Raw genomic sequence first — 19,267 nt, forward strand, 5'->3', positions numbered from 1 at the left:
AAGCTCGCCTCTCCAGACCTCTTTCTGCAAACCGCTGGGCTGGTGAGTGGTTAGCCCTCACTTGTCACCCGCCGTTCTCAGCGGAGCGTCAGCTGGAGACGACTGGAACCCCCGGAAGGGAGGAAAGGGGCCGGCGTAGGCGGCTGTGACTCAGACCGCAGTGCTGGGAACAGAAGGGTTAAATGGGCAAGGTTAGAGGCGCTCCGCCCCAACAGACCCCGCCCACGGAGGCTGCGGCTGGTCTGCGTATTTATAGAGGCGGTGCCGGACGCGCTGGGGCGTCCCTGTGACCCGCAGCTCCGCGTCATGGAGCGGCCGGCGCCTTTGGCTGTGCTGCCCTTCTCCGATCCCGCGCACGCCCTAAGCCTGTTGCGCGGCCTCAGTCAACTGCGCGCCGAGCGCAAGTTCCTGGATGTGACCCTGGAGGCGGCGGGCGGCCGCGACTTCCCCGCGCACCGCGCCGTGCTGGCGGCCGCTAGTCCCTACTTCCGCGCCATGTTCGCGGGCCAGCTGCGCGAGAGCCGCGCCGAGCGCGTGCGCCTGCACGGGGTGCCGCCCGACATGCTGCAGCTGCTCCTGGACTTCAGCTACACCGGCAGAGTGGCGGTGAGCGGCGACAACGCCGAGCCGCTGCTGCGCGCCGCCGACCTGCTGCAGTTCCCCGCCGTGAAGGAGGCGTGCGGCGCCTTCCTGCAGCAGCAGCTCGACCTGGCCAACTGCCTGGACATGCAGGACTTCGCCGAGGCCTTCAGCTGCTCGGGGCTGGCGAGCGCTGCGCAACGCTTCATCCTGCGCCACGTGGGCGAACTGGGCGCCGAGCAACTGGAGAGGCTGCCGCTGGCGCGCCTGCTGCGCTACCTGCGCGACGACGGGCTGTGCGTGCCCAAGGAGGAGGCGGCCTACCAGCTGGCGCTGCGCTGGGTGCGCGCGGACCCGCCGCGCCGCGCGCCGCACTGGCCGCAGTTGCTGGAGGCTGTGCGCCTGCCCTTCGTGCGCCGCTTCTACCTGCTGGCACACGTGGAGGCCGAGCCACTGGTGGCGCGCTGCCCACCTTGCCTGCGCCTGCTGCGCGAGGCCCGCGACTTCCAGGCGGCTCGCTACGACCGGCACGACCGCGGGCCCTGCCCCCGCATGCGTCCGCGCCCGTCCACCGGCCTGGCCGAGATCCTGGTGCTGGTGGGAGGTTGTGACCAGGACTGCGACGAGCTGGTTACGGTCGACTGCTACAATCCGCAGACCGGCCAGTGGCGTTACCTGGCCGAGTTCCCCGATCACTTAGGTGGGGGCTATAGTATCGTGGCTCTGGGCAACGACATCTACGTGACGGGTGAGTGAGTTGGTGGATTTCCAAGAGAGATATACTCAGGACCTGGCATTCTAGGGCCTGACCTAACCCTTGGCAGGGCTACTTCCTTAAGTTCTCCATCTGTTTTTAAGCTAGAAGAGCCCCCCTGTACGAGCAGAGACATAGCTCCTTTGTGGGTCTCTGTGCTCCTTGTGGTACAGTCTGCCTTGTTTAGCCAACTCCTTGCCCTGAGGTACCTCCCTCTTTTGAGTTGGAAAAGACCGGGCTTTGACCTGGCACAATGGGTGCTTTCTTTTAATCCCCAAGGAATGTGGGGACAGGATGCAGGCTGGCGCCTGGTGAGGCATCTTTCCCTCCCCAAAGCAGGGACATTTCTCCCTCCCTGCTAAGCCACAGGGGCCTCCTGACTCAAGGCTTTGTCACCAGTGACCAGGTTTCTTAAGAGCCCGCACCTAGGCGTTGCACTGTGGATCACATGGTATTTAGGCTGCACTAGTCTACGACTGTAAACATGGTCACATGTTGAGAGATTTTCTTCCACTTACTTGGCTGAAACCCCAAAACACTGCCGAGTCACGGTAGGCGGGCCCCAGCCTGCCCCAGTACTGGGCTTCTCCCACGTTTTTTTCACTAAGGATGAATCCCTGATCAAACTGTAGGGAGGCTACAGGAGGCCAAGAGGAATGGCCTCTGGAACTGCTATATAAGGAAAGACCACTGAGGCCTCTGGCCCTATTATCAGGCAGGCAGGCATGAGGCTGGGTCGTCACGGGGGCCGTGCTTAGGGTGGCACATTCCACATAAAGCCTACCCTGATGTTGCTATGTCGGAACAGAAGAGGGACACATCCCGTCAGTGTCAGTTCTGACCAGCCGCCCTGAGTCCAGCTCTCTGCTGAAGCCTGCCAGTGTGTATCCCTCTTTAACAACCTGAGACCGACTCTGTGTTGTTTGGGGTTCCTCCCTTGCCACCCTGCCCCCATCTCCTCCGAAGTCTGGCTAGTGATTTTGAGCAGAGAACGCCTTCCCAGAACTGGCCAGACTCGCCCTTGGATAAATGTCACAGCTGAACAGCTAATCAGGTTTAGGCAGGTGGCACCGTCCTGGCATTCAGCTGCTGGTAGGGGATTTTCCTGCCGGTCAGGAAGCCGCTTCAGCTGCTTTGCAGGGTCCCTGTAAAAGGCCCACAGATGCCTCAGACTCTCCTTCCTCAAAAGCTCCAGGCTGAGAGACAGACAGAATGTCTCTGTCCTGTTTAAGGCGGGCGCCAGCAGGGAAAGCCAAGGAGCACAGCCTCCAGGATTCCTGCAGTCTCCTGATAGCATGAAAGTTTTGTAGTCTTACATCTACTTTACACACTGTTTTGTAAGACAGGGTTTCTCTGTCCTGGAACTCTCTCTGTAGGCCAGGTTGGCCCAAACCTCACAGAGATCTGCCTCTTTAATAGCCTTTTAAAAAAGACTTGTACACACACACACATATCAGTGCCTGTCATACTTGTATAGCTTGATAAGAATTTCAAGTGAAACGTGCCCTTGTGCCCTCCACTAAAGTGCAAACTAGAATGGCAAAGTATATGGAGGTGTGGCTTGCTGTGTTAGGTCTCTTGGGGAACGCTGTGTATTCTCACCGTGTCCTGGCACAATCCTGGTTTGAAAGTGCCCAGGAAGTCTAGGATTTGGTGGCCAAGTCCTATGTTTGCTGTGTACCGGGAAGAGCCGCCCAGAGCCAAGGCTTGGCTGTTCTGAGTTAGTTAAGTGTGGTGGTTTTGATGGGGGGAGGGCACTTTTCATTTTATTATTTTACTTTTTATGTACGTGGTGTAACCTGCACCACATTCACACCTGGTGCCCACCGAAGCCAGAAGAGGGCACCAGATCCTCTAGGACAAGCATCATGGATGCTTATGAGCTGCCATGTGGGTGCTAGGAATGGAACTCAGGCCCGAGAAAGGGTAGCCTGTGTTCTCCGCCTTCATTTTGTTTTTTGGGATGGCGTCTCATGTAATCCAGGGTAACCCGAACCCCTGAGGGCTGAGATTATAGATGTATTGCTCTCTGGGGAGCAAACCCAGGCTTCACGCATGCTATGGTAAGCGCCCTGCCAGCTTAGCTGAAACCGTAGTCAAGACTGTTGAGACCCGCGACATCTTTCGGCCTTGGTTTGATAGCAATTAGTGGGTCTGTTCAGTGCCTCAGTGACAGCTTGGTGAGGTCCTCAAGGGGATAGATGTATTTTGGGTGACAGGGGTGAGATTAATTCCTCCGTAGGGAGAGGCCGACCCTGAAGTCCAGGAAGGCACAGGTGGGTGACTCACCGCATGTGGGCTGACCATCTGTCCTTTGTACACCCCGGCAGGCGGGTCTGATGGCTCCCGGCTCTATGACTGCGTGTGGAGATACAATTCGAGTGTGAACGAGTGGACGGAGGTGGCACCCATGCTCAAGGCCCGAGAGTACCACAGCTCCTCAGTGCTAGACGGCCTTCTGTATGTGGTGGCAGCCGACAGCACGGAGCGCTATGACCATGCCACCGACTCCTGGGAGGCACTGCAGCCCATGACCTACCCCATGGACAACTGCTCTACCACTGCCTGCCGAGGCCGACTCTATGCCATTGGCTCCCTGGCAGGCAAGGAGACCATGGTGATACAGTGCTATGACCCAGACACTGATCTGTGGTCGCTGGTGAACTGTGGCCAGCTCCCACCGTGGTCCTTTGCGCCCAAGACTGTGACTTTGAATGGACTCATGTACTTCGTCAGGTGAGGCCATGGCATACTGGTTTTTGGCTCCTCATCCCTGTGCCCATTTCATAGATTAGTACTGGGAGGGGGGCAAGCTGGGATCAGAGGCTAGGGACACCCCTTAGATCATTGCTATGGGCTTTAGGTTTTCTTATTCAGTCCACATCAAGGATAGTGGAGTCTTGGCAGTGCCTAGCTAAGCATCCGGTGGCTTACCATGCATCCATCGGTCACATATATGTGCAGGCACATGCATGTGTCTGAGTGAGACTGAGATCTTGAGACGTCTCGGCTCTCTACCCTAGCCCCATCTGCAGGTTTTTGATGCCTGGTCTAGTCACAGTCAAATACACCTTGACTACGTGGCTACTGGGCATCTGGGAGAAAAATTGGATGCCTATGTCCTGTGTGTGAATGTGTGCGTGCACGTGTGTGTATTCGCTGCTTTGCTCCCTGGTCCAGCGACTGCCAGCAGCTGTGGGGGCTGGGACGGAGGGACGGAGGGAATGACAGACATTGCCCCATGTCTCCTTTTGGTCACAGACTTTGATCTGGGATCCCACAGGTGGGTGCCCTCTGCTTCTGGGCCCAGGAACAGCAGTGACCTTTGCCTGCCCTGCCCCTCCAAGCAGGAGGTGTTTGTACTCTGAGGAGTCAAAAGGGGACAACAGGTGTTTTGCTTGGCATCTGAGAGGCTGAGGGACCTGGCGTCTTTAAATCCCAGGACCTGCAGATCTGCTTTGAGAATGCCCTGGAACTTTCCTGGATCCTGTTATAAAACTGCCTGGCCCTTCACTAGTCCACCCCACCTCCTGTGGTATCTTTAAGAAGTGGGAGGGCCTGGCTATAAATACAACTTTGAAGAGTGCCAGGTCTTTGCTTCAGCCCCTCCACAGTGGCTGCCAGCCCAGTACCTTTGAGAATGCCCTCCGGTCGGTCCTGGTCCTAAGGTCCTAGGGCAGACTGTTCCCCATGGCTGTTCTGGGTCCTGACACTTGCTGGCTCTCCTTACCAATGGGAGTCAATGTTGATTGCCTGCCCTCCACGTGGAAGTGGGAGGGCTTTGCCCAGCTAGTGGTTTGCTTCTGTGCCACCCACACAGGAAGCCGGGTCAGCCCAACCTCAGTGCCTGGATAAAAGAAGGCAGTGTTTTGTGATCCCAGGGTGCACCTATGTCCCAAGAGCCCTGTCAGGGACACACACAGCCAGTGCTCTGTGACGACCATAGCACCCTGTAGCTGTTATCAATGGCCAGTGAAAGCTGCTGTCTGGGGCCTCTGCCGTGCACCCACTCCGTGTACCCACTCTGCAACTTTCTAGAAAAGGCGAAGATGTTGACTATGACTGGGGGTGGCAGCCTTGAAGAGAGGAGATAGGGATCCCTGTCCAGCTTGGCCCCTTCAAGCTGTGCTCTTTGGTCTCTGCTGGAAAGAAAGCAGGGAGTGTAGAGATACCCAGCGGGTTCAAAGCCAGCCTGGACTGCAAACCAAGACCCTGTCTCAAAAATAAATATACATACAGTTTCATGGGAAGAGTCACCCAAGTGGAGGGCCCTGTGGCCCTTCACAGCCGAGGCTGCTTCTGGCTAACCGGGTGTCTCTTCCTCCACTGCTCCACAGGGATGACTCTGCCGAGGTGGACGTCTACAACCCCACTAAAGACGAATGGGACAAGATCCCATCCATGAATCAGGTAAGTCTGCAGGTGTGGCAGCGCCTGTAAGCTCAGGCTAGCCCCGCTTTTGCAAGGGCACTGTCATTAGATTGTTTGGGGCACAGTCATGGTAGGTGGAGCTTCTACTAAGTCCTCTCCAGGTGTTCTCCGAGTTAGTGGGAGGCTGCTGCTACAGTCTACCTTTGAAACTCGCTGGTACCAGTACCGGGGGTTAGGATCTCAAGGGACCAGGCCAGTAGTTGCCGCACCCTTACTGTGAGCCACCAAACAGAAGAGGTGAGGAATTAGATGAGTTTCCCACAAAGAGACAACAAGTACTGAGGCCCCAGGGCTGGTGTGTTTGTGTGAACACCAGCAGCCATGGTGGCTAAAGGGAATGGGCTCAGACAGGTCTCTGGGTGTGACAGACCCCTGCTTGCTTCCTGAGGAATTGGCCTTGGTGATGTAATATATTTATTAGACACGCTGTGTGCTGTGAATGGGGGACTGGGAGGGAGGCACCCTTGATGATGATGATGATGATGATCATGATGGAGGGAGGCACCCTTGATGATGATGATGCTGCTGCTGCTGCTGCTGCTGCTGCTGTCTGGTCAGGGCCTCCTGTCTCTGCTTGCTGAGAAAGGTCTAAGGCTGATAGTGTAGTGACCCTTGGAAGGCTTTGTAGCATCTGACCAGGTTCCCTGATGGCTGTACCAGCATACTTCATCCTGTCTGTACAATGGACAAGCCTGCCCCAGAGGGCTGATGCAGGGATGCTGGGTGTGGGCCATACCTGAGACCATGCTGACCACACGGGGAGGGAGAAGCATTGTCCTGCTCTGTCTCTACATCTGCAAAGCTGGCTGAGGATGGTTCTCAATGCTGTGGTGACATACCGAGCTGTTCCCTGGAAATTACTAGAGCAATCAGGGAGAGCGGTCTGCCCAGCCACGGTTGCTTGCCTTTCTCACTCCTCCATCTTGACCCACAGGTACACGTTGGGGGCAGCCTGGCCGTCCTGGGAGGCAAACTCTATGTCTCTGGGGGGTACGACAACACCTTTGAACTCTCGGACGTGGTGGAGGCATATGACCCAGAGACCCGGGCCTGGAGTGTGGTGGGGCGGCTTCCAGAGCCCACCTTCTGGCACGGCAGCGTGAGCATCTTCCGCCAGTTCATGCCACAGACACCGGCAGGGGGGCGTGGCTTCGAGCTGAACAGTGGTAGCAATGACGTGGATGCAGGCTACCACAGGCTGCCACAGAACCCCGAGGAGCTGCATTAGCCCAGGCCTGGCCCAGGGGAGGACCTTGGTGTAAGGGGCCTGGCACCTGCAGGGAAGTGGCTCCAGGGTGCTTAGTGAGCGCCTCAGTGTACTGTGTAAAGGTTCTGTGTATTCAGGGCCTATGTCACAGCTTCTGGGGACTAAATAAGGTGGTGGTGACCACCATCATGAATCAGCCTTCAGAAGTTACCCCCAGCTCGTAGCATCCAGCTCACTGTGCAGGGAGCCTCTCCTTGCCCTCTCCTGGGCCTGTGTGCTCCCAGGGCAGAAGGTCCTGTAATGGTAAGAAAGTGGCCTGGCTTGGAGCACTGGGAATCAGGGAAAACAAAGGCTAGAGTGAAGTGCTAAACTCCCCATCCAGTCCCAAGGCTCCTCCAATGCTGCAGGTAGAGAGGTGTTCACACCACTGTCGGGGTCTCACCGTATAGGAATTAAGTACTAAGACTGAGCTGGTGGACTGTCACAGTGTGAGTCCAAGCTCTGTCCCTATAGCACGTGTTCTTGCCTGGCAAGGAGGCCCTCCCTGGGACTCTCCTGGAGGACAGGGAGCAAAGCTCACAGAGCTGGCTTGCTGTGGTGGCTCCTCGGGGGCCTCACTGACACTTAGCTAAGGGCCTGGGAGCAGAGACCCCTGCTTCTAAAGAGAGCCGAGTGGGGCGGCCCCAGCACTTGGCCGTAGGTTTGAAAAGCTAGCTGACCTAGGATTTCTAGGGTCATAGGGCCAGGGACACAAGTACTAGGGCACCTGGACCACAGCTTAGGGGATCCCTGGGTTTCTTTGTGACTTTGAGTGGTTTCATGAGTTTGGGAGCTGAGACCCCCTTGTAACCGGTGGGTTTGCCTGGGGTTTGTTATCTTTTGGGGGGAAGAGGCCATTAGGACTTTTTGTTATAGACAAAGCCAAAGTTCAGAGTTGCCTTTTTCTAGTGAACTCAAGGGCAGATGAGGCTCTAGGAACAGAAGTTTCTATCCCATCACATGCCTACTGCTGCCTTCTTGTCCAGCTGGCAGAGGGGGCTGCCTTAATTTCCTCCTGTTTTGAAAGCCATGTTCTAGAATGCTCTGCTGGGCACCTGACTCTGGGAAAGATGGTAGGTAGAGGGCAGTGCTCTCCCAACCGATGCCCGCTGGTGACCTAGGGTTCCCTTGGGGATGTGTGGGTTAGGGTTAGGCTTGTTTCATTTTCTGGTGCCACCAACCCATCCTTCCAGCGAGTGCTTTCTTTTCTCTGAACCTTAAAAAGAGCTGCCTCCCAGGGCCACCAGAGTTGTCGCTCTGCTATGGAGTGCCTTGCCACAGCAGGGTGGGGTCCTGTGTGTGTGTGTGTGTGTGTGTGTGTGTGTGTGTGTGTGTGTGTGTGTGTGTGTTGTGTATGGAGTGCCTTGCCACAGCAGGGTGGGGTCCTGTGTATGTGTGTGTGTGTGTGTGTGTGTGTGTGTGTGTGTGTTCAGTACCGAGGACAGTGTTGTTCAGTCCTCTTGGGGACAGGCTAGGAGGCTTTCCAGAGGAAGGACACGACCTGCAGCAATTAACTGCAGGATAGTGCACACTTGCACAGGGCCCCTCTGCCCTGCTCCAGAGCTACTCAGGTTTCCACATCAGGGCCCCTCCAAAACTAAGGATAGTAAGAATTGTAAGCACTTTGTGTGCCCACCGGGAGTCCAGGACTGTCCCTCCCTGGGCGTCACCTCTGCCACTGGCTCTGGGCTGTAACCCACTGCTTATCACATGTCTCTACACTAACAGGGATTGAAGCTGGGCCACCTGGGTATGGGATTGTCCCTGTCACATGTACAAAGCTTTTATATGTTAGGACAAAACTTAAGTTATGAGAGAAGTTCTGTGCCTAGTATTGATCTATAAGGGATTTTTCTTATATTTATGACTTGAGAGACTTAGGAAGACTGCCTGCCTGCCTTAGGAAGGCGGCACTCAGTCACCAGTGGCTGGGCAGATTTGTATATTTATTTTTGTCTGTTCTGTAGCTTCTGTGTCCAGCATCCTGAGGTCTTAGGGTGCTTCCCTAATTTTTGAAATAAAATGTTTCCTATATGCTGGGTGTCATGGCCTTCATCTTTTGATAGGGTAGTCTTGGCTCGCCTGGAACTCACTTTGTAGACCAGGCTGGCCTCAAACTTAGATCCTCCTGCCTCTGCCTCCCAAGTGCTGAGATTAAAGGTGTGCACCACTAACACCTGACGAGAGGTCAACCTCCTGCTGCTCTGTCTTCTGGGAATCCTTGGTGTGAGAGGCAGGTGTGGTGGGAAGGATCTAGCTAGGGATGCGGTGTCGGCAGATGTAAGTTTGGGGAGCCCAGCATCTGAGGGAGCTTGCCTCACAGCCTTTGAGGCCCTTTCTTACGTCAGTGGTGAAACATGGCATGCTACCCAAAGGCAGGCTCCTGCCCATAAAGATGGACTCTGTGCTGGGAGGGTACCTAGGTGGTGAACCCCAAAAGACTGAAAACCACAGACATTTACATTTACAGTTCATAACAGAAGCAAAATTACAGCTATGAAGTAACAACGATGAAAGTAACTATGGTTAGGGAGTCACCACTACAAGAGGGGTTATGTTAAAGGGTTGTAGCATTAGGAAAGTTGAGAACCACTGCTTTGAAGGGCTCCCTAACAGGCTGTGAGACTCCACACCCCACAACCCCCGAAGCCTTCAAGCTGGATCATTCTTTTTCCTCAGAGCCTATCTAAAGGCAGGGCAGGCTGGTGCCTGGGCTGGAAAGGAAACAGGCTAGGACCCCTGAAGATGGATGGAGGGCCTCCTGTGCTAAGTGCTGCACCCTGTAACCTTGTGGCATCTCCAGAACAGATATGAGGCAGCTTAGTAACTGCACATTGCCCTATCTCAGCTGCTTCATGGAATGAAAGTCACGTGGTGTGTAAGTGCGGAGTGAAAACTTTTCCTTTTTTTTATGATTTATGTATGTGAGTACACTGTAGCTGTACAGATGGTTGTGAGCCTTCATGTGGTTGTTGGGGATTGAATTTTTAGGACCTCTTCTCACTCCGGTCAACTCCATTCACTCAGTCCCTGCTCGCTCCAGCCCAAAGATTTATTATATCTAAGTACACTGTAGCTGACTTCTAACGCACCAGAAGCAGGTATCAGATCTCATTATGGGTGGTTGTGAGGCACCATGTGGTTGCTAGGATTTGAATTCAGGACTTCCTTTGGAAGAGCAATCAGTGCTCTTAGCCTTTGAGCCATCTTGCCAGCCCCAAAACCATTTTCCTGGTCTCCCAAGTCCAGTGGGGGTCGGTGGGGAACCAGGGAGTGGGCATGGATATTCCATCCCATGGAGCAAGGGGATTAGGCAAAGCCCACCTCCAACTACCAGAACCATGAGTCTGGCTGGTGAATGTCTGAATCTGACACTCCTACCAAGGCCTATGCCTCCTCTAACAAGGAAGGACACTGGTGACAGCCTTAACCAACAGTGTGGCAAAGATATATCATAGCACTACTTCAGCTACCACAGTGGGAGGAAGGCCTAGCAGCCAGGCCCCAGAGCTCCTGCTATACCAGTAGGCCAGGCAGGCATGAGAAAGCATCTTCAGACAGCAGGCCCCCTCCCCTGCCAGTACTGCTGCAGGCTTCCTTCTCATTACTCATCTGAGAAGCATGAGCATGTACTAGCCCATGCAAACATGGATGAAGCAGCGACTCGCTCAGGCATGGAGGGAAACAAAGGAGTTGGGAGGTTTAAGCAAGCATCTGCAGCACCCATGCAGCCCACTCTGTAAAAGGTGGGACCGCCTGTGACCCCTCCCTACGAGGACAGGAAGCCTAGCGAGGCCAGCTTGCTCAGCTGCCGCTGCCATGTTCAGCTTCGTTAGAGTTGCTTAATTCTGGCCAATGAAGCCAACACCATGGGCCCTGGCCGCTTTGTCCAACTTCAGAGGTGTCAACCCCCGGCTGGCCTCACCTACAGTATTCTAGATAAGGACACTACCTGTTGGTGTGCAAGAGTGAGGGACAAGTGGAAGCCAGCTATATTCCCTCCTCAGCTTTGCTGGGAAGCAGCTGTGCTCAGGTCAAGACCTGGACTCCATGAGGGACGACTAGGAAGGAGTGCTCCAGCGCAGGCCAGGCCGTAGCTGCAGAACACCAAGGAACAGACACTGAACAAGTGCTAAGTCACATGTTTATTGGTCAGTGGGGCCATCCGGGCAGGGGTCTACGTGTCACAGTCCTCGGGAACAGCAGCGGTGATGATGAGAGAGGGCTCCAGGACGCCAGGGCTAGCAAAGCTCTCCTCTGAACACAGTCTCTGGCTAGGGAGTTGGGAGGCAAGGCCACCCTGGGTCAGGGACTCCACAATGACCTCAGCAGAGCCCACCTCCAGGTCTGCAGGGGGCTGGAGAGCCACGACCACCATCTTCTCATCCTCAATGATGAGGTTCCGGAGCTTGCGCTGCCGGGGATTGTAGTTCTCCACTCTGTCGTGGATCTCCATGTGCCTCCGCAGGTGAGCCTGGGGAGAAGCCAAGCTCAGAGCGGGGACGGAAGGGAGCAGGGGAGCAGGGGACCCGGCCCGGCCTACCTGCCGCGTGAACTTGTAGCCACACTCGGTGCACTCGAACTTTCTCACACCTTTGTGTCGCCTGACGTGCACTCGTAACTGTTCCACAGCTGCAGAGGAAAGGGACCACGGGCGTTAGGAGCAGGCCCTACAGCAGCGCACTGAGGTCACCACTGCCCAGGTGCAGGGTGCCCTGTCCCCACGCTGTCACAGAAGCTCCACTCTCATCTCAGCACACGGAAGATGGAGCTGCTGAAGGTTCTGAGGAGCATGCAGAAGCTACCGGTGCCCTTGATCTCTGTGTAGACCCTCCAACCCAGGCGGGCAGGAAACAAGCCAGGCCCACTATTCTCCTACAGCTTGCCTACTAATTACCTTTGAAGGTCTTGCCACAGATCTGGCAGAAGTGGGGCCTGCCCTCTTGATGGCGGCTGGCCACATGCCTCAGAAGGGGGCCCTTCTCAGTGAAGCGCTGCTCACAGAATTCACAGCTGAAAGGCCTCTCGCCCGTGTGGGTGCGGTTGTGCTTGTCCAAACTGGCTATGGGGGACAAGGTGGAACTCAGTGGCTGTCTCAGCCCTGGGGCAAGGAGGGGCTGGGCCTGCCTCACCTTGGGTGCGGAAGGTCTTCCCACAGAGGTGGCACTGGAAAGGCTTCTCGCCGGTGTGTGTGCGCAGGTGCATGTTGAGGTTGGCCTTCTGGGTGAAGGCATGGCTGCAGAACTCACAGACATAAGGCCTTTCATTCCTGGTCAGATGGGAACACAAAGCAGAGGCCATCACTGTGGGGACGCCATCCCTCTCCACCTACTCTGCTGGAGCTGGACATGGTAACAAGCAGCAGGGCTTGGGTAGCCAGCAAGGGATACCACCATTCCCAGAAGCAAAAGACAAATCTCTATTGTAGGGAGTCAGGAAGCTAAAGGAGAAGGATTAGCTCCGGGAGGGGAGGCAGAGACCTGCCCCAGCCTGAGTCCTCCCCGATAGCCTAGCAAACTGCCTGTCTCTCACCTCCACCCTGGAAGGGCTACAAGTGCGAGACTCAGGGAGGAGGTGGTGGCCGCTTCCTGTGGTAGCAGGGCCACACTGCACAGAGGGAGCACTCCACTCCTCCTTCATACCTGTGCTTGGCCTTGATGTGCATCTGCAGTCCGTTGCGGCTCGAGGCCCGGTGCCCGCATTCCTCACACACAAAGAGCTTTTCTCCACGATGCTTAAAAGCCTCGTGCAGCTGTAGCTCCGTCCTAGACAGGAAGCACTTGGCACAAGTGGGGCACTGCAGGTGGGTGAGACAGGCAGAGGGAGCACATCCAGGTGAGGACAGGATTGAGCTGTCCCAGAGCCACCGGAACCCCAGCCCTGACTGGCACTTACTGCGTGGGGTTTAGGGGCTCCGTGCAGCTTGATCATGTGGCTCTGCAAGTCTTTCTTCTGCATGAACTGCTGGGAGCAGGAGGAACACTGAAAAAACAGGCCCAGTCAGGTCCAGTGCAGCCAGCACCATCAGTGGCCTGCTCTCAGCACACGGGGAAGGGCCTAGTCCATACACAGGGACAGTCCTTGATGGCTAAAGGTCGGCTCCCAAGAGGGGGCGATATTCAGCCAGCCATACTACCCCGGAAGAATGCTGAGCAAGCAAGGCTGCAGAGAGTCGCCCTACCTACACAAGTGGTGTCACCGAATGGGCAAGGAAGGCAGGCTTCAAGGGAGAGGTGACAGGTACCACCTCAGGCAAAGAGCTGCGCACCCCCTGCCCCAGCCCATGGCTCTGGAACAAGTGCCAGGTACCATCCCAGGCAGAGAGCTACATACCCCGTACCCCCACCCCAGCCCATGGCCCTGGGACAAGCGGGCCTGACCTTGTAGGGCATCTCCCCTGTGTGAGACACCATGTGCAAGCGCAGCTCCATCCTCCGTCGGAAGGTCTCCTGGCATACGGAGCATGTGAAGACCTGGCAGTGTGAGGGGCAAGCAGGGCCAGCATCAGGGAGGGCCTCTGCCTGCGACGGCAGCCTCTGCAGGGGCTTCCAAACGCTGCTGGTAAGTGTCTGCCTGGGGTAGGGGATGCTGGGGTAGGAGAGGGCAACATGTAACCTGCCTGCCTTGACCATCAGAGCACTGCACACTACCACACGCCAGACCCTTCTTGGCTTCAGACAGGCTAGAGACAGAGCCAGCTGCTACTGGCCAGTCTCTGGGAAGAGGATGACAGGGTTTAGCCAAACACTACCCACTTGGAGGGGCGGGGTGCCGACAAAGTGGCCCTTCCTGGCAGCCATCTCCCACAAATACTTTACTTGCTCCAAAGCATAAGATGGAGCTAGACCAGGAGCCCAGGCAGGCAAACCCAAAATATCCCTTGTGCCCTCTGAACTCATGTGTCCGGCAAGTACTAGGATGCGGACCTGCCAGGCCCCGCAGTTCTTATTTTATAATCCCGTAGGGTTTCCTGAGGATCCTTCCCAGATGGCATGAAGACACAGGCACTGTGCTGCTGCCCACAAATACTTGGACCAATTCCCAAGTACCTGTTCTGAGCGGTTCATGCAATTCCTGGCTTCATGTTCCAAGAGATTCTCCTTGCGGAAGTAACACTTCCCACATTTGGGACACTCGAAGGGTTTCTCCCCAGTGTGTTTCCTGCCAGGAAGAGAGGCCACAGAGGCGTGGGGGCTAAGAGGGTTTCCCAGCTCTCTGATCCTCCAGCTCTTGCCACAGACATGCTGTGCTCATTAGGAGGAAGAAGTGTCCTAAGTCTAGCTGGAGTTAACCATGTAGACTTAGCGACACCCAGCTTGCTCATGTAAGGGAAGGCTAGAAACCCCCTCCAGCTTAGAGAGCCTCAGGAAGAAATAGTAGCCATGGAAAGACAGCCAGGAGGGAGCCAGGAAGAGCCAGCCCTTCATCTGCCAGCCTCCCTAAATGGCTGCCTCAAAACTTCACTGACAAGACCTGGTTGACATCTTCCCCTCTGCGGACCCCACGTTCAACACCATGGCAGGACAGGTGATATGGCTCAATGCTCAGAAGCACTTGCTGCTGAGAAGCCAGAGGACCCAGGTTCAATCCCTGAGACACATGAGGTGAAGAAAACAACTCCCACAAGCTGTACACTGACGTCTGCACGTGACCCTCCCACACTCAGTAAAGAAGTAAATGTGGGACTCCACAACCAGATTCTGTGCGTCCATTTCACAGGTGCCAGCAAGGGCGTGGCTGGAGCAGTTCATGGAGTCCTTGAGTCACCACTGGTTCCTGGCTCCCTACCTATCTCTCCAGGAGGCTCCATTAAGTCCAGACTCTTTGCAGAAAAGGTGGCCCCTTGGGCTCACAACCTGCCAGTGCTTATTTTGTATTGAGAGCCCAGGGGGCAGAGGACATGGGTAGCCAGTGAACCAGCCTGCCCCTCACTGACCTTACCCCATGCCATGCCAACTCCAGGTCAGGCCCTACCACTCACAACAGCCAGCTAGCTCCTCTCCCAGCCAGAAGACTCTCACCAGTGACTGGCTTCCACACATCCTCCAAGTCTCCTAGCCTAGACGGGTGGCAGAGGCCGGCAGTGTAACCTCAGCCACTTGGTCTGGATCTTTCCCCCCTAGCATCCTGGGGACTGAACATGGGGGCCTCACCTGGCAGGCAAACAGATTAAGACTGATCTACAGCCGGGCGTGGTGGCACACGCCTTTAATCCCAGCACTCAGGAGGCAGAGGCAGACGGATTTCTGAGTTCCAGGCCAGCTTGGTCTATAGAATGAGTTCCAGGACAGCCAGGGCTACAGAGAAACCCTGTCTCGGGAAGAAAAAAAAAACAAAAGACTGAGCTACAGCCCATTCCCAGCTGCTCCAAGCTGAGGCAGAAGGATCATCAGCCTAGGCAATTTAGTAAGGCGTGTCTCACTACAAATGGGCTGGGGTATAGCTCAGTGGCAAAGACCCTGGGCTTCAGTCCCTAGCACTGAAGGTCACAAGGGAGGAGGAAGCACCCCACCTTCTTAATAAATAAATAAATACCACTAACCTTATCTATACAGTAGACTCCAATTCCCAGTTCCTCTGCCCCTACTCTCCTACCTCCCTAAACAGGGTGCCACACACTGAAGCCCCAACTGGCCTGGAACTCCCAAAAAGTGCAGGCTCAGGCTGTCTGCTTCATGCTAAAGTACTGCTTCCTTTCCTGCAAGACACAAGGCTTGCTGTACCTGTGCTGCATCCGAGCGCCATGAAGACCTTCATCTTCAAGGGCTACATCATCTCATCCCAAGTGCAGCAGCAGCTGAATAAACCAAACCAACCCTGACCTCAGCGCCATGGGTAGCACTGAGTCTCCTGTATGTCCGTCCAGAAGCCAAACCTACTCTCATCTTCTTCTCTCTAAGAATCCTCGCCCCCGTAGTCCCTGCCACTGCAAGGACCTCATTTTCTATTATTCTTTTGAGACACGGTATCCCTGCGTAGTCCTCACTGACCTGAAACTCACCACACACACTCAAGCTTCCAGCAAGCCTCGTGCCTCTATTTTCCAAGTGCCGCCACGCCTAGATATAAGCATCTCTTGAAGCCATTCCTTCCCAGTTCTCAGGGCCATCAGCGAACCACAGACCACGGAAGGAATGAAGGGAGCATGGGCAGAGATGGATAGCCTCATCTACCCCAAGGCCAAAGCCCAGGCATGACAAACAGGTCTCACTCCTACACCAGGTGAGCACCAGTGGCTTGCCAGAGTGACGCACTGACAACACAGCCTGGCTCGGTACTGCAGGAGACTAGTATGTCTACTTAGCAGCTGAGATGGGGCTGTGTCTACAGCACTCACTTTTATTATTATTTTCGGTGTGTTGGGAGGGCATTGGTTTTTTCGAGACAAGACTTCTCTGTGTATCCCTGGCTGTCCTGGAACTCAGGCTGTAGACCAGGCTGACCTCAATACCCAGAGATCTGCCTACCTCTGCCTCCTAAGTGCTGAGATCAAAGGTGTACACCACCATGCCTGGCATGTGGTATGGGATCTCAAGTAATTTGAACTCAAAACAAGCCAGGTATGGTGGCACATGGCTTTTATCCCAGCACTTGGGTGGCAGATGAAGGTGGATCTCTGAATTGGAGGCCAGCCTGGTCTACACAGTGAGAATTATAGGGCAGCCAGTGCTACATAGAGAAACCCTGTCTCAAAAAACAAACAAACAAAAAGCCTGACAAAACTAACAAGAGGACAAACCTCCAAGTCATAAAAGGTCCCTGTTGGACAAATGGCTCCTTATACATCACTGACCTACAAAGCTAACATCCCCAGAAACACAGGCAGCCTCCGTCCTCTCCATCAGCCTCTTGTCACAGCCCACACTGTCTATCAGACCTCAGCTTCAGCTCAGGAAGGGGCCAGAGGCCTGCCCACAGTCAAACTCCACAGTGGGTAGAATCTACTGACCAGGTATCCACAAACCCACAATCACAGAAAGACAGGAAGAGGTGGCATGCTGACCAGCCACTGTCTGGGCCTGACCTAGGATCCCCAGCCCCGCAGAGCCCGGAGGAGGGGAGTACAGGACCCTCTGCTGCAACACGGAAGGGCAGATAGGAAAAGGAAATTAAAACAAGCAGAGCATTTACCTGTTGTGGACTTTCAGGTAATATTTGCTGAGGAACTTTTTGTGACATGTGGGACATTCGACCGGAACGGCTGCACCTTTTCTGCTGTCAGTGGGCTCGGCTGTGAGAGAACCCGCACCCAGGGCTGGCTCGGCTGCACAGGGTTTTCTAATCACTTTTGACTTCCTTCTGGTTAGCACAGTCTCAGGCTCAGATACGTAATCACCGTCCCTGTCGTCCTCCACTTGGACCACCACTTCCCACTAGAGCAGAGGAGGCAGCAGGAGGGGGTAGGGTCACCCAGGTATCAGCAGGACCCAGCCTTCAGTTCCAACATAAGCCCCACCCCCAGATGGTCCGTTCACCAGAGACAACAGTTCCCTGCAGGGCCCAGAGGAGACTGCAATCTTGGACTTGGAGCATAGTGGCTATGTTAGCAGGGAGCTGGCCAGGATCACTAACCTAAGGAAATACCTGTAACCCTGACGCTCACTCCACCCCAAGGAAGCTGGCAACCATGGACAAGTGTAGCTCGCAGAAGGTCAGCTGAGACCACTGGCTTCCCATGTTTGCTCCCGAAGTGTCGGTCTTTACCCTTATGCTTGCCTCCCCAGTTCCCTGAAAACAGTACCTCATTGCTCTCGCCCTGCAGCGGGGCACCTCCAGCCTCGAAGGGCCTTGGGGGCTCTTTGCAGTCCTCAGACTCTTTGTCCTCTGAGGGAGAAGGCTTCAAAGCCTGCGTGAGTTTCCCACAGAGGAAGGCCGTGGTGCTCTGAGCAGGTGTACCCAGCTGGGGCTGCTCAGTGTCTCTGGGCTCCTGATCCACGGAGGCCAGGCTCAGAGTCCTGAAAACTTCCTCCTCATCCAAGTCTGTCGGCTCCTTCAGGTGGCTTTTCACGTCCTGGGAGGCAGGTTGACCCAGTCCACTCTGTGCCTGTCCCACTGAGGTTTGGGGCTGGAAGCTCTGACATAGCTCCACAGCCTCAGGCACCCTCAACTCTTTGGCTGCCAAGAGTACCTGATCCCTGTTCCCTGAGGTGAGGGCGAGGTGGCCAGTGTAGAAAAAGTCCAGCAGGAGGCCAAAAATCTCAGCAAAGCCCGCTGGGAGGACAACGCTGCCCCCTGTGCCATCCCCGTAGATTCTCTGGAAGAAATGGCTGCAACACGCCAGGACACTCCAGTGCGCCTTGAACACCAGGCCCCCCACGTCCAGTGTGGCGTCGCAATACTGGCCCTTCTCGCGCTGCTTGTTGAGTTCCTGCAGAACCCTCACGCTGTGCTGCACGAAGGAACCGTCCATAATCTGAAAGGGAAGGCAAACATGACCCCTCTGCTCAGCCCCAATCGGAAAAGCCCTTTTGGACCGAGAGTGAGATGGACACTTGCACATCCACCCATGTCGGGATGCAGGCTTGGGTCAAGGTTAGAAAGTGCACACAGAGTACACAGCCAGAGTGGAGTCTTGGGGGCGGGGAGCGGCATGGGTTGGCCGGAGGGGAGAGAGCGGGAGAGGAAGTGCATGGCGGGAGACAGGACAGGGGCAGTCGGGATAGGGTGCTGGTGGGGAAAAAATGAAAATGAGAGTTTGGGGCTAGACCAGCGTGGACGACAGCTGATCTGTAGAGCACCCAACGGACAGCCAGTAGGGCAGGGCGGCGGCTGCGCACAGGTGACCCAAGCCCACGCCGCGCCTGCACATCGCGGGCGGGCGGCAAGCGGAAGGCGGCGGCCACACGCTCCTGAGAGCCCGAGGCGGCTCTCCACCTCCCTCCCGCACCCTCCTCACCCCGCCGGTCCTCCCGGCTCACACCGGCTTCACTGCTCCGGCCTAGACCACTTCCACCGCCCACAAGACTAACTACTGCCCGGCCCACAGCGCGGAGACGCCACCGCCGCCGCGCCGGATGTGACATACAGGCGCGCAGGCAAGAACCGGACGCCTCCGTGGCGCAATGTCCTCGGGTCCCGCCTCAAAGGCGGAGCCTCAGAAAGAGACCAATGGGCAGCATAGGGGGCGGGACCAAGGGTAAATCCAACCGCGCTGGGTCCCGAGTCGCCTAGTAACGCCAAGCTGGGCGCTAGGCTCCTACTCCAGCTAGTTGGTGTGCGGTCCCAAGCTGTCCCCAGACCGGAATAGCAGCCAAGAA

General features: G+C 55.8%; 2 protein-coding genes across 14 annotated transcripts; one reads left to right on the forward strand and one right to left on the reverse strand.

Moving 5' to 3' along the window:
• The first annotated feature begins 254 nt into the window (after positions 1-254).
• Klhl21 (kelch-like 21) lies at positions 255-9,041 on the forward strand. The gene is made up of 4 exons (NM_001033352.3): positions 255-1,327; positions 3,664-4,069; positions 5,671-5,743; positions 6,699-9,041. The coding sequence occupies exons 1-4, from the start codon at positions 307-309 to the stop codon at positions 6,990-6,992; spliced, it is 1,794 nt and encodes a 597-aa protein (NP_001028524.1). The 5' UTR covers positions 255-306; the 3' UTR covers positions 6,993-9,041.
• A 2,095-nt stretch (positions 9,042-11,136) lies between these two features.
• Positions 11,137-19,039, reverse strand: Zbtb48 (zinc finger and BTB domain containing 48). 13 transcript variants are annotated; one of them, NR_166859.1, is made up of 11 exons: positions 18,929-18,976; positions 17,752-18,423; positions 17,142-17,383; positions 14,060-14,171; positions 13,391-13,598; positions 12,906-12,992; positions 12,653-12,807; positions 12,143-12,279; positions 11,908-12,072; positions 11,554-11,642; positions 11,138-11,484 (listed from the first exon to the last, which is right to left on the reverse strand). NR_166859.1 is itself a non-coding variant. In NM_001379628.1 (11 exons), exons 2-11 carry the CDS (start codon positions 18,418-18,420, stop codon positions 11,188-11,190), a joined length of 2,046 nt encoding a protein of 681 aa, NP_001366557.1. In that variant the 5' UTR covers positions 18,421-18,423; positions 18,931-18,976; the 3' UTR covers positions 11,138-11,187. The 13 variants fall into 13 exon arrangements, 7 of the variants coding, with proteins under 7 accessions (XP_017175373.1, XP_006538511.1, XP_006538512.1 ...); NR_166858.1 differs by having other exon boundaries at positions 18,907-18,976; NR_166860.1 differs by having other exon boundaries at positions 17,583-18,423; positions 18,907-18,976.
• Positions 19,040-19,267: the final 228 nt, after the last annotated feature.

Source organism: Mus musculus, chromosome 4 (genome assembly GCF_000001635.26).
Source record: "Mus musculus strain C57BL/6J chromosome 4, GRCm38.p6 C57BL/6J".
Taxonomy (NCBI): Eukaryota; Metazoa; Chordata; class Mammalia; order Rodentia; family Muridae; genus Mus; species Mus musculus.